The 14688-nt window shown below is 46.5% G+C and overlaps 1 protein-coding gene across 1 annotated transcript; it reads left to right on the top strand.

Moving 5' to 3' along the window:
• The first annotated feature begins 7284 nt into the window (after positions 1-7284).
• Positions 7285-11519, top strand: ELOVL3 (ELOVL fatty acid elongase 3). Its single transcript, XM_071438347.1, has 4 exons — positions 7285-7427; positions 8157-8288; positions 9505-9656; positions 10241-11519. The coding sequence occupies exons 1-4, from the start codon at positions 7315-7317 to the stop codon at positions 10660-10662; spliced, it is 819 nt and encodes a 272-aa protein (XP_071294448.1). The 5' UTR covers positions 7285-7314; the 3' UTR covers positions 10663-11519.
• The last annotated feature ends 3169 nt before the right edge of the window (positions 11520-14688 follow it).

Here is a 14688-nt window from a genome sequence, read left to right on the forward strand (position 1 = left end):
AAAACTGGTAAAAGTTGATGTTAAAAGCCCTGCCTGTAGTTCGGGTTACAAAGTGGGGAGGAGCTGAAGAAACAGCTGCAGGCCTTTCAGGCAGTATGGAGACACCTTTGGCAGTTGGGTGTTTGGATTACATCCCATCCACCTTCTGTCAGGACTGCCCAGCAGCAAAAGAAGTGAGCACCTGTACTGTAAGAAGAAGCTGGGTCTGATCAGGGAAGTTGCATTACAGTAAGTTTTGTAACAAATTGGTTGGAAAAAACTCAAATGCCGAAAGAGGCTTGAAGACTCTTCAGAGCTTGGTAAAGGAGAATGGGTTCTCATTATCAGGACTTTCCAAAGATGTTTCAAAAGGAGCTCTGCAAAAAGAGGCACATTAACTGGTGGTGGTAATCCAAGCTTTACTGGGGATCAAATTAATCTCGAGGCAGAACCAAGTAGAATGAATGCTGATTAGTTTAGTGTTGTTAAAAGGCAGAAACAAGCACTTTCTGCAGGAATAGCATTTTAGTCCCACTTCTGTAGCCAGGGCATTCTACAAAGCAAAGTACTGAGCTTTGGTTTTGTGGTCTCAATGTCATCTGGTACTGGCAAATTTACCTGGACTCTGCAGTCTTGATAGACTTCAACCAGAGGAAAGACATGATGTTTTGTGCATGTCTGGTGTTGGTGTAACTTCTGCTAACTATGACAACAGATGATTCACCTGGTGACTGGAGCACAAGAATGATTAAGTGGAGAGGGGCCAACATAAAACCATTGGCAAAGTCTGGCTGTGAATGACCCTTGGGCAATTTTGCTTATTTTAGCAAAGCAGAAGGTGCTTTGTATTTTTGAGAATGCAGGGTGGAGAGTTTTACGCACTGTGATTGGTGTAGGCAACAGCTCACATTGGCAATTTCGTCAATTCAATAATGTTATTATTGTGCTGTGGTTTATTTTACTCCGATGTAAGGCACAGGACCAGTTCTGGTTGAGAAATACTGAATGTTTGTACGAAGTCTCTTTCTAATGAACACTTCAGAAAACACAAGCAAGTATGTGCATGAATGCTTGTAGGTGTTCTTAAATTCTGCCTGAGCTTTGAGACTTCTGTGATAAAGGCATAACTGGTTGGGTTGTTCAAAGGACACCTTTGATCTTAATCAGAACTCATCCAATGGGATTTTTGTTCATGCGTCGGTTCAAGAGCTTCTTAGTTAAACTAGTCTCTGGCTCTAAATTTTCAATTGTGAAAACAGACACTGATGAATGAAATTAGCATATTCTCTGCTAATCTCAGGTTTTCTGGATTCTGTATATGTATCCAACTATTGTTTTCCAAACAAAGCTTGAAGACATAACTCCAGGCCCAGCTGCCCACTCAAAGTACCTGTTTTAATCAATGTTTCCAAACACCAGTGGGCCTACTTACAGGCTTTAGAGAGCAAAAGGGTTTGTAAATGATAGGGTTTTGACAAAAGAGCTGCTTAGAGGTGATTTGCACCAGGGATGTTTTACATGGGATTTGTAACCCTTAGCTTAGAGTTGATAGCATTCTCATGAAGGGTCATTGCAGATTATGACATCTTTGGGTTAATAGCTCCTGATGTCACCACCATTTTGTTTACCCCTTAGGATGTTTAACCCTTAGGCCCTTTGTTATTTTTTTATTTGAAGATCTTTCAAAGTGATTAGAGCAATTAGGTCAGAGAGCAAGAAATAACTTGGCCACTAGTAAGGACTCCAAGTGGTCCCTTCTGAGAGGTCTCATATTCTCATTCAGTGCATCTGCTTTGGGGTTTTTTTCATGCTTGGAAAACACTGTCTTGCATGGCAGAGGGAAGGCAGGCACATCTAGTGTGCTCCCCAGAAGGCAGCTTTAAAAGCATGTATGCCTGCAGGAAGGGACACTACTTTGTCTTGCTCTCTGCAAAATTGTTCTCAAATGCTGAAATTTCTTGATCATCGCACACATCCTTGAGAAGGACCATGCCCAAACACTGTACAGTGAAGGTTTGAAACAGATACAGCCATCATCAGCAGCCCTTGTATCTTGCTAGGGTAGAAAGAAAAGGTGCTATTGCTGAACTGTGTCTCTTAATGGCCTCTAGTCAAACATCATGCAGGAAGCTGCAAGGAAGGATTGATTCCTCTGATACTGTGCAGTTGTTAAACCCCAAATTATTTGTCCCAGCCTGCTTGGGTGACTCTCGCAAGGCAATGAAGCTCATCTGAGGTTGGAGAAGTGGAAGGAAGACACAGGGACTGCTTGCAAACAGCAGAGGATCCTCTCTTTACCCTGGGCCTGAGGGCATGTTTCTCCAGGAGAGGACAGCTAACACCTCCAGAGAGTCAGGGAGAAGCACAGCAAACCTCCTGCCTACTCTTGCTTTTGGGTCTCTGTTCAGGAGGTGATGCCTCCCTACATTTTTGCAGTGTTTGTTCCCCTCTAATGGCAAAAGATCTGAGAGCCCCTTGGTGGAGACCCTGGTGTCACAGGCTGTGGTGGCTGGTGGCAAAGGGTGCCCTGTGCTGGCAGACCTGAGGCATTGAGCCTCAGCTCCAGGCATGCTCACCATTACCCAGCACTGGGATGGGGTCTCCCGCAGCTTCTCCTGCAGCTCTGATTGCTGGTGTTTATCCCTGTATTCCCTTACATCTCCAAAGGAATGCACCTGAGCCATGGTGGCTGAGAGAAAGGATTATAGCTAAACTTAACAAAGCAAGGCAGTGAAGGCAAATTGGTAAATCTGCAGAGGTCTTAGTCCTCACTGAATCAGAATCTCCTGCCTACCTCCTGACAGAAGCTCTTTGCCTCTTACACTTGCACTGCAACTCTTCCTTCTTCTTGAAACAAGTGATGCTAACTGCCTGGCTTTTACCCAAGCCAGCTATTAATAATCTTCTGCAGATTGGTTGTTATGAAGTCTCAATCTATGCAAAAATGTGTGTGTTTGTGTGCTTGAGGCTTTGGCTTTCAAATAGCAATGCTATTTATTGTGCTGCATTACTTGCTGTTGCCCTTTCTAAACAAAAGCTTTTCAGAGATGCCCACATATGAAGTGTGAGAAAATGTAAATAATCTCATTTTGCATCAGCTTTTGTACTAGGGGTTATCATAGAATGGTTTGGTTTGGAAGGGACCCAAACATCATCCAGTCCTAAACCCCCTGAAATGAGTAGGTACCTCTTTAACTAAATCAGCTTACTGAGAGCCCCATTCAGCCTTGAATGTTTTGAGAGACAGGACATCTACCATCTCTCTGGACAATTTGTTCCACTGTTTCACCACTTGTGTGGGCTTAAGTTTTGTGTTAGCTGAGTGTAAGCCTAACAGCTCAGGGTAACTCCCCCAGCACTTTATGTCAAACTCTTTGCTGCAATATGTGTTAAAACTAGGCTGCTTTGCAAAGTTAGGGAATCAATCAGGAGAGAATGTTTGTTTCCTTATCTTTACCATTTTTTCTTCCTATTAAACCTAATTAAAACAAACTGTGATACATGTAAAATCATGCCTTACCTGCCATGCCACTTCTGTTGGTATCAAAGGAGTTAAAAGATACTTTGATTAAGAACACAAAGATTGTTCTCTGTTTTCATAGTGTGGTCAGTCTGGTGAAAAAGCTGCCCAGGGAGGGCCCATATATGAAGTCATATTCTCTGCAGTCAAGAGGGTTGTATGGAATCAGGTCATTATCCTAAGCTTTGATGAAAGCTTGCAGGGCTTGTGCAAGGAGATTCCTCCATGGCTTTCACTACTCTGATGCGTAAATCACAAGTAACAATCACAGACAGTACAACAAACTGATTTGGAGGTGGTTATGTGCAATAGCCTTGTCTCTTGGGCAAAAACCCCCTCTCTGTCCTCTGCACTGGTGAGGCAGTGTAAACTCAGACCAGCAAGGCCCAGCCTGGGTGAAGCTGACTCTGTGTATACTCTTGTCCTCAGAATGTCAGGGGCCTCATATTTAAGGGCAATCTGAACTGGCATATTATACCTGGAACTAAATTTTTTTTTTCATCAACAACTCTGCCTACTTGTTTCCCTGTCCCCACCTGTGTGGATCAGGCAGGTAGTTGGTGGCAGTACAGTGACAGTCAGCTAGCCAACAGGCACTGGAAGACTGGTGGCCACATTGCCTCTGGCCCATGCAGTTATAATGTTTTGCCCCATTCTAGTTATTGTAGCTGCTCTCTTGACTCCTGCCACTGTGTTTAAGTCCTACAGACCTCTCTGTGTCATCTTTTTTGTGTCACTTGCTGTGGAAGTGGTTGTTCTGTGAGGCTAGGGAGCTGTAAATTCTTGCTGTCCTTTATCTTTCCTAAAGTTTTGGTTTCATTAATTTGTAGTATTCTTAGAAAAGAGATTATGCACTCTTTCTTTCTAGAAACCACTTCCTGCACTTTGGATCATACCAGGATTTGGCATTTGTTACTCATTCTGAATGGTGCCTGCAGTCTTTCACAAACATCTTCATTCTTTCAAGTCTTGACAGGAGGCAAATGTGCTATCTACCACTAAAGGAGGCTATTTGTTGTTTACTGTTCTGTTACAGGAAATTAATTTTAACACTTGGGATACAAAATGAGATATTTTTGCAAAAATCCATTTTCTTATACTCTTGCCCACAGGGCAAATAAGATGTAGGTGATGCTCAGTTACCACATCAGGACCTAGTTCTCTCTCTACATGTATTTTGGTGAAAAAGTGAATCTTTACCAGAAAACAAAAACTCTTTTTGAAAATAGCAATTTAATCTTTAAGTGAGAATTTAATCTATTTGGGTCTACCTCAAAGAAGAATTATTTCTGGAATGCTGTAGAAGCAGTCTAATGGGACACAGCTCTCCATAAGGATCCACAATGTTACTTCATGGTCCTCACAAAATTGTTCTTTCTCTTTGAGGTCCTACCTAGCCGTTTTGGGCTCAGAATAAAGGCATAGAGGCTTCTGTTCCATAGGGTCTCTGTCTCCTTCCAACTCAGAGGACAGAAGAATGAAGTGCTCCCCTCCCATTGAATCAGGACTGCAGCCCTGATGTTCCTGCTGTGTGTGAAGTGTTGCTGGGGTTCCACTTCATCACCTGCAGTGGCTGAGCTCTGTGCAATTCACTGTGATGTGTGAAAATAAGCTCATCTGTTTATTTACACATTGCTCTGATGTCTATATTGCATGTCAGCTGCTAAAGCCTTCTGAGTCCAGCAGGGTTTCTGAGCAGTGCCAGTGACCAGGCACTGGGCCTGGCAGCTCTCTGTGTGCTAATCCACCCAGATTCAGGAGGGCAGGCAGATGTATTGACAGCAGGGAGAAAAGAGGATAACAAGGATGTCACAACTGCATCTGGATTGTGCAGGTGAGCTTTCAGTCTGTGACAAAGCCTGCCTTATTAAGCAAGAAATGTGTGCCAGAGGATGGTAAGAGCCTCATCCCTGCTATCTGCTTCTGTTCTTTACATGTGTTGTTCTTGTTCCTATCTGCCAAGGAGACACTTGGGGAGGGCTACCAGCTGCTTGCTCAGATGGTACTAAAGAGCTGCAGTGTCATGAGCTCCTCCTGTAACTGTACATGCCACCACCTAAGGGATGGATGGACAGACCTGCCCTAGGAGAGGCATTGTTCATGTAGCATGAAACAGTTTCAAAATGAAAACTTTACAGAACCTTAAACTAGATTAGGAATAAGAAGTTATGCCAATATCAGGATGTTTTCTACTCAGCTAATCCAACTCATCCTTGCATCTCTCAACAGGTATTTAAAGGTTTTTTCTCTTCTCATATGGTGTCTTGTGTAAAGGAGGCCTTGTTTAACGGTTGCTAAAGCACAGGTGAAAAAAGCAGGTGTTTTTTACTTGTAGTGCCTCAAACAGCTAACAACTGTACTCCATCTAAGAACAGTGAATCCACAGACAATATGCAGGCAAAGAAGTCAGCAACACTGAAACCATTGTCAAGAGCATGGAGAGGGATAAATTTATAAGGTTCCCAATGTGGCTTTGCTGTTGAATAATGAGACTGAACGTTGACTTGTATGCATTAGAAGTGCAAAAAGTTTGTGTTACTGTGCTGCCTCTTCTCTGCTCTTACCCTTGGCTTTATTGGTGGTTGCACCTGCTCTTGTGGTGTGCAGAAGCCCTTGCAACAGAAGAAAGTTTCCTCCAGCATGTACCCAAATATTCTGCCTGGTGATGCTACTGGCCAAAGTAGGTGATGAAAGAGGAAAGACAAGTGACCCAGGAATGGATACAGCACAATCCCTGACCTGCAGTCCTCTGGAAGGGGAAGGACATCCTTGGTGCTGGAAACACTAAGGTGAGAGCTGTGCAAGGCACAGTGGGAGCTCATGCTATGTACAAAGTGTTTTAGGGAAAACACTCTGTGGGGTATGGTAAAACCACTGCTGCCGACACATGCAAGCTGAACTTTCCACAGATACATGCAAGTGCTCTGCAAAATGGAGAGTGTAAGTCAGGGGTGGTGCAAAAATCGCCAAGGGATTTTAATTCCTACATGTCAAATACTTTCCTGATTTTCTCATACTACTCTATTGTCAAATACAGAGAAAATTGTGGATGCCCAATCCCTAGAGGAGTTCAAGGCCTGGCCGGATAAGGCTTTGGGCAGCTTGGTGTGGTGAAAGATGTCCCTCCCTATGACAAAGGGGCTGGAATTAGATATCTTTAAAGTCCCTTTCAAACCAAAGCATTCTACAATCCTATGAAATGTCTCACCCAGGCAAATGTTCCCCTGTTTGAAGAGGCAGCAGTTAGGCAGATGATTTGTGCACAGGCACAGTGATGCCTGCATGAAGCAAACCCCTTCCAAGTCTGTGAGCTTTGCAGGGTGCAGATGTTGCACCTGTGTAAAGACATGACACCTGGGAAAGACACCAAGATGAGTGACCAGAGGGTGCAATGAGATATGCTGCATTCAGGGGATTTTGACTGTGCTGGAGCCATTTTCAGCTGCAGGAACTTCAGTAGGAGGTTATCCAGAACCCATCTAGTTTCCAGCAGCAGCCAGATACTTCAGTCTATGGTGAAGAAGGCACAACAGCTAACTGCAGTCAGGGTAATGGAATTTCTGCCTGCTGCTGGTGACAATGTTGAATCACCTTGCCCATCTGCTGAGGGATGAGCTGGGCTGGATGGAGAATGGCAGGACCTCCCGCTCAGCCTGACTGGGTGACCAGAGCCTCCTCCTGCTTACCCAGCGCAAGGAATGGGAGGCTCCCGGTCCCGCCTCCCGCCGGGGTGTGACGTTGGGGCGGAGCGCATTCCCGGGGCTATATCCACCGTGAGGCGTGCGGGAGTGTCTCGTTTCGGGTCGCTCCCGGGGATGCTGAATATGGAAGCGAACATTGACCCGTCGGAGCTGCAACCTCTGGGGGAGTATGACTTCGAGAAGAACTTTAATCAGCGGGCAGCCAGGAAATGGATGGAGGAGAATTGGTGAGAGGAGAGGAGGTTGCTGACCTGGTGCATTCCAGATCCTGGGTAGCCCAATCGGCTCCTGCTGCTTTTAGCAGAACAAGTGTGAGGATCTTCAGTTCCGAGGAGGAGAAGATTGGGGGTCTCTGGTTTCTTACCTGAGGCTGTGGAGGATGGGGTGCAGCAGTAGATGTGGCAGAGCAAACAGTGGTGCAGGTGGGGCTGCAGCTTGTAGGGAGATGGTGATGTGGCAAGAGGGCAAAAAGCACCCACGGATGGCCACTGCAGCCCTTGCGCTGGCAAATAGGGTACTCAGCCCTGCCATGCTGCACTAAAGCCTTGGAATGTGTGGGATATAACACAAGGCACTTGAGGCTCCAGCTTACATGAAACTGGCCTTTTTAGACATCCTGTGCAGACATCCTCTGCCTGTACGTTTAAAGGGATAAGATGCATTGATGTGTTTGCTTTGGATCCTGCTCACAGGCTACCAGAACCTGCCTCATCCCACCAAGGTCTTCTGGAAATCTCCAAGATGTAGCAGTTCACTTTATTTTGTGCAGTCCCTAGAGTTCTTGCTTGCTCACTGTCAGGGCAGGCTTTCTTGTGACCAAACCCAACTTTAACATGAGAATGGGAGATCTTTTGTTTCTTGTGAGTGTGCGAGTACTTTGCCAGGGCTACAGAAGTCTGGCTAAAAATAGGTCAGTTTGGGTCTTTTCCTGACTGTTCCCTCTTCTCTACTTGCAGGCAAAAGTCTTTAACTATTTCTGTTATTTATTTGATCCTGATCTTTGGAATCCAACATCTCATGAAGGAACGGAGGCCCTTCAAACTGCGTGGACCACTGATCCTGTGGTCCTTCAGCCTGGCTTTGTTCAGGTAAGAGCCTTTGTTAAATCTGGAGACAGCTGTAGACCCTTCTCAGAACTGCATTGATGGAAAGTTCTGGTTATTCACTACATCACTAGGGAAATACATAAAATTTTTCCTCTTGAAGGCACTTTCTAACTAGGGGAGTGACCTGCTTATACAAGTCATTTATTTCTCACCAGAAATACTCCAGCAAGAATGAGTTGCAAAAGGATGTCTGGGGAGAGTGCTTGAAAATCATTAGTGGGTAGATTTGAACGTGAAGCCTGCAAGAGCAGACATCTTCCCTCATTCAAACGGTGCCTGCCAATTGAAAGTTTGATTTGAGGTCTATTTCTCTTTAAAATTTAGATTTCTTTCTCTTCCCCTACCCACCCCCCCACCCCCCGCTACCTCATTTCTTTAATCCGGTTGTGTAGGAGGTGGAGAAAATTCTGCTGCACTCACAGAAGCACAAAAGATTAAACTAAAATGTACTTTCAAACTGTCCTGTCTTATTGAATAGGTTTCCTGCAGTAGCCATGAAAATGTTTCGGCCCGTGCCCTGTATTCAAACTAGCATATGTCAATTTAAGAAAATTCCCCTCATCTCCACAACTTTTTCTGTCTCTTTGGTGGGACAGAGAAAAACTCAACTACTGCCTCTGTAACTCCAATTGGCTTTGACAAGGTCAAAGGGACATTGGTTGTCCTCTGTCAGGGCATAGTATAGCAATGGTCTGTAAAAGCACAAGTTGTGGGAGAGGGGAGGTCAGGGGATAGCTGTTCATGCTCTATTCAGAGACAAACTTGTGCTAATGAAACAGGTTGATAACAAGGAAAAAGTGGTATTTCTTCTCAAAAGCTGTAGGAGTTCCCTGCCACAGGAGGTTATAAATGCTCCCTGTCCTCTGGGCCCATGTCAAAAGGCAGGACATCAGGAAAATTGTCCTCCATTTCTCATCAGTGGGGCAGCTTTTGCTCAAGTGCCTCTTCAAGCAGTGGAAGCAGGGGGTGCTTCCCTGAGGGGAGCGCTCTTTCATGCTGCTTTGTCTTGCAGGAATAGGTTTTAAATCCTGGCTAAAACTTGTTAGGAAGTCTAAGAAGGCAAAGGTTTGTTTAAATGTCTCTGAGATTGCCCTGAGCATCAAGATGGAGTCAACTAAATATCCGTGGGTGCAGAGCTGTCAGAGGCTATGTTGAGGCCCTGGGCACAGTGTTCAGCTCTCCTTTGGTTTTCTTGCAGTCTCATTGCAGCCTGTCGGATCTGGAAGCAGTTGGCCTTCCTCCTCCTTACCAAGGGATTTAAGCAATCAGTGTGTAGTCAATCTTTTTATGTCCACCCTGTTTCCAAGCTTTGGATGTATCTATTTGGTCTGAGCAAATTTGTTGAAATGGGTGAGTTTGAAACTTCTCCTTATCCTGTGTGTTTATAATTGCTTTGCTTTTACAAGCAGATTTTCTTTTACAGGTCTCTGTCCAAATGTTACATGGAGAAAAGGGTTGCTTGTTGCTTAGCCTTGCATGTGTCACTCGTTTTCTTGCTCCCTATTACTCAACTCGAATGATATGCTTGCAGCCTGATGTTCCTGTTCGAGTTTGATCCCCAGGCCAGTGCCTGGACTAGGCAATTTTGCACTGGAACAGCCGTGGCAAGGGGGCAGCAGACAGGCAGGGAGGGCTGGGCTTTCCACACAGCTTTCATAGAAAGAAGTAAAGAAGAGCCAGTTGGAAATGCAGTGCAGGTGGATCTGGGAAAGCAAGCCTGGGGCAAGGGGCTCTTATATTCCAAACATGCCAGAAGCTAGAGTACCTAAATGGTCCTCTTCAATACAGATTATATCAATGGGAACCTAGGCTTTGGTGGGATCAAACCACATAATGGCTTCAGCATTGAAGCTTGCTTGGTCTGTTTCATGTGAAAACTTGTGCAACTGCTGTGCTTTCACCTGACTAATGATATACCTGTTCCCCGACCCCAGGTGACACTCTGTTCATTGTTCTCCGGAAAAAGAAGCTCATCTTCCTGCACTGGTACCACCACGTTGCCACAATGATTTTATCCTGGTATAGCTATAAGATGAGGATAGCTGGGGCAGGATGGAACGCAGCCCTAAACCTCAGTATCCATGTTGTGATGTACTTGTACTACACTGTGGCAGCCATGGGCATCCGGGTACCCCCCTCCATCACCATGCTAATCACTACTTCACAGATTGTGCAGATTATTGGATATGTAATAATGAACATCTTTATCTTCTTCTGGAAGGATGATAAGCTCTGTCAATGTACCTGGCCACTGCTTCTCCTTTCATCAGGCTTGTATACCAGTTTATTGGCCCTCTTCTCCAACTTCTTTGTGAAAACTTACCTGAGTAACACCCAGAAATCAAAGCGAAATTAAAACCAAGGGATGGAAGAAGAGTTCGGGATGAAAGTGGGGGGAGAGGGAGAGAAAAAGGGGAAACTTTTTGCTTCTGTCTGGAGCCTAAGTGCCTGATGGGATGGGTGTGATGGGGTTTAGGAAGAGATCACCATGGGTAACAGCCTTCAGAGTAACTTGCACATTGGCCTTTGGTGTATCTGCCTTGCAGTGGGTGGCATGCCAGAGTGAGGTGCAGGTCGTGGCAGGCTGGTAACAGGAGAAAAGGGGAAGAGGCTGGGGTCTGGAAACCTCAGGTTGAGGTTCTGCTTTTCCTTCTTTGCATCACTTGGGTTTGCCTTGTGCCTCACTTCCTTCCTGAGGGACTGATAGAATCCTGCATGCACCAAGACACTCCTTGGAAAAAAGGTAGGGAAACTCTTCTCAAAGCAGCACTGCCCTCTCCATGGTCTCCAGTTTTGGGGAAGAACAGAGCCCAAACCTGCTGCTACTCTGCAGGGAAGCTCTAATAGATTGCTGGTGAAATGGAAAACTCCTGCTGGTTTTTTAAGGTTATGTAGGGAAAGGATCTACCTGGGCTCTCTCTTCTCCTCTGTGATGCAAGGAACCGAATCCTATGAACTTTAATGGCTGTTACCTGTGGTGTGCCTCTTGTACAATATTAACCCATCAGTTTGACTTGACTAGCTACTGCTTCAAACCCTAAAAGATGAGCAGGGTCCAGCTCTGTCCTGCAGTAGTCAAGCATTGCCAATGGTCCCAGCCCATGGCCAGTCTCATGGGCTGGGAACAGAAGGGTCCCAGAGTCAATTAATCTCTGGGTGCATCTGCCACTGGGTGATGTGTTAAAACAACTAATAAATACTGTCATGTATGGATTGATTGATTTCTTTGATGCCTTTTTCATACCTGACCTTCGTACAGAACTGTGAGAGGAATGCTGCCTTCTCTATCTTGATACTGTGTGTTCCTGAGGGTTAGTGATGTGTCCAGCAGGCTATCCCTCTGTGCTTACCCTTTTTGGAGTCATCAGCTGGTCATGCTGCCTGAGCGCCTTTGCTCACCACCAGGGAGCTAGAAATGAGAGAGAGATAAAAAAAATCAGGCTGTTGTTTTACCATCTGAAATGAGCATGTCACTGTGCTTCATAAAGCCAAGATGTGCCTCAGAGCCTGAGTCCAAGGGTCCGAGCCTCTGGGTGGGCGTTGGCTCCTACCTGGTGAATGAGTTTTGGCCTCTCAAGGCAGTGGACTGGAAAGTTGCTACATGGCAGTGGGCTGCACTTTCAATGCTGGGAGGTGGCAACAGCCCTGTCCAGCCTTCCCTAACAAGGGCTTCTGCTCTGGACTTGGCAGCATGTTGGGTAGTGGTGTAACAGCATCTTCCCCAGCTGTGGGAAAGGCAGGAGCAGTCAGCTGAAGGGTTGGGGAATAGGAATAAACTGGCTTCCGCATTTAAGTCTCTTTAGAGAGGGGATGGTGAACATATGGGAGTAATGGGGTGGTCTCTCTCCTGCAGAGTGCTGTTTGAGGCACTTTATGTAACAGCTGTGGTCCTGGTGAAGCAACTGCCAGCTCTCCTAACTTCTACAGCTGCCCAAGGCATGCTCCCTCAGCTGTGTCTGGCATCTGTGCCAACACAAGGAATGACAGAATCATCAAGGTTGGAAGAGACCTTTAAGAACATCAAGTCCAACCATCCACCCAGCACTACCACTGTAACCCCTAAACCACTAAATCACATCACCCAGCACCAGATCCTGATGCCTCTTAAACACCTCGGGGCTGGTGACTCCATCACATTCCTGGGCAACCTATTCCAATGCCTGACCACCTTAACAGTGAAACCCTTCTAACATCTAATCTGACTCTCCCCTGTCCCAGCTCTAGGCCATTTTCTCTTGTCCTCTCTGTAGGCAGAGCAGAAGAGACCAGACCCCAGTCTTCACTGTAACCTCCCTTCAGGCAGTTGAAGAGAGTGATGAGGTTGCCCTGGAGCCGAAGCCGGGCTGGGGAGAGGGCGGTTTTACCCCGGAGACTGTGTCGGTGTCACGGCGCTGGGGCGGTTCCCCGGAGGCTGTGTCGGTGTCACGGCGCTGAGGAGGTTTCCCCGGGGCCTCTCTCGGTCCCGAGGGCGGGAGCGCGGCCCGCCCTGCAACCCGCCGCTAGGTGGCACCGCCGTCCGCGCTGAGGGCGCTGCCGGCCGGGTCGGGTCGGGCCCGCACCGCGACGGCAGCGGGCCCTGAACAGGGCTGGGACCGAGATTAGAGCCGCCCCTCACGGCTGTGGAGCGATCTGAGCCCAGCCCTCACACGCACAGCAGCGGCCGGAGGTGCGCGCCCGCCCCACGCTCCGGGGCTCTATTGGCAGCACGCACCAAGCAAGAGGAGCGGGAACATCCTCCGCTGTGCGAGCGGGACACAAACTGCGGACGGTGTCGCGCCGCTCCTGGGCTGAGAGGAAGAACGGCGGCAGCTGCTGAGGACACCCGGCGTCGGTGCGCGCTGTGTGAGCCTTCAGACACAGCTGCGGGGGAGCGGGGAGCACAGGCCGTGCTGGTGATGGGCGCTAAAGTCTGGCCTTAAATAAGAGAAGTGCAAGGAAGACAGTATTTAGGCAAACGGGATTTTTTCAGACCCTCTCGGTGTGGTGAACCTCGCACAAAGCTATCCCAGAATTAGTCATTGATGTCTATGAGAATTCCCGCGGAAATTCCTCCTCTTCAAAATGGGGACTGGGGCCAAAAACCAGGAACTGCTCACAGTTAAATCCCCCCTCAAAAAACATTAAAAAAAACCAAACAAAAAACCGCACCAAACAAACAGAAAACTCTGCCACAAAACCACAAAAACCCCACAAAAAACCAAACAAAACAAACAAACCCCCACAACAACAACAAAACCACAAAACCAAAGCAAACGAAAAAACCTCAAACAAACAAACCAAAATAAAAAACAAAAACCCAAACAAACGAACAAAAAGCTGGATCAAATAATCTCACTATGTGTAAACAGTGGAGATGTGGACAGGAGCTATGTGGGCACATCAAGAACAGAATCTGGTAAAAATAATTCAGTTTTCCTCTCTGACAGGGTAAGGGCATAGTGACAGAGAGCTTTAACTGCCAGTCAAGTGGTTTTTAAGGATGATCTAGATGGGATTTGGCTAGGTACAAAACCCACTGGGTAATTATACCCAGAGAGTTATCCACAGTTCACTGTTGAAAAGGAAGGGGTCTGTTGGGTGAAATTCAGGGACATCTGTTGTGGGTCTTTTTTTGCTCAGCACTTCCTTTAATGATCTGGGTGATGGAGGAGAACGTGCACTTGCTAAATTTGCAGATTTGGAAGTATCCAACGACAGATTTATTTGCCTAACAGGTCTCCAGAATAAGTGGGATCCTGCTAAAGATTGTGTGCTTGGGGTTGCAGTATCAACAAGATACAGCTGGGGAGTTACTGGGGGATTATGAGAGAGAAGTGCTGGGTAAGGTCTGTAGAGCACCTGCTGTGTTTGTGCTGGACCAGAGAGCATGATGTCTGAGTTCTGGCCCCATGGGGAAGAAGCTGAATGTGAGAGGCTGAACTTGCTTAGCTGAACCAGAGAAGCCCAGGCCCTTCTTTCTTCTCATAGATAGAAGAGTCGTGTCAGAGAAGGGAGTTAAGAACAGTAGCACCAAGATGAGGTGTGTATTTGGTGGAAAGGCTGCTGGATGGCAGCTCCAGCACAGAATGGAGATTAACCACTGAATCTACTTCAACAGCACTTGTGCCCAGCAGCAAGGTAGGATCCAGGTTAAAATGAAACATATGGTCTGGGATGTACTGTGTTTATGTTTTATATGTTTACACTTGATCTTTGAACCCTTTCCACTGGTAGCCGTTTCAGTGCAGGATATCTTGGTCCCCAGATTTTGGATTAGCTCAGAGCAAAGAATACTCTGCTACAGTGAGGGTGAGCTGACATTTGTGACTGCTTTCAGCATCTGCTCACAAATACCTTCAGAAGCAACTGAACTGTGGAAGAGGCTTTGGCAAAAACTGAGCCA

This window comes from Agelaius tricolor, unplaced genomic scaffold (assembly GCF_023055355.1).
Source record: "Agelaius tricolor isolate 1412-34295 unplaced genomic scaffold, bAgeTri1.0.p SCAF_13, whole genome shotgun sequence".
Lineage (NCBI taxonomy): Eukaryota > Metazoa > Chordata > Aves > Passeriformes > Icteridae > Agelaius > Agelaius tricolor.

Bases quoted from the DNA above. Each gene is read 5' to 3' on its own strand.
- ELOVL3 (XM_071438347.1), top strand. From the start codon at position 7,315: ATGCTGAATATGGAAGCGAACATTGACCCGTCGGAGCTGCAACCTCTG. The intron at 8,289-9,504 runs GTAAGAGCCTTT...GTTTTCTTGCAG, and splicing joins TTCAGCCTGGCTTTGTTCAG to TCTCATTGCAGCCTGTCGGA. The intron at 9,657-10,240 runs GTGAGTTTGAAA...CCCCGACCCCAG, and splicing joins GAGCAAATTTGTTGAAATGG to GTGACACTCTGTTCATTGTT.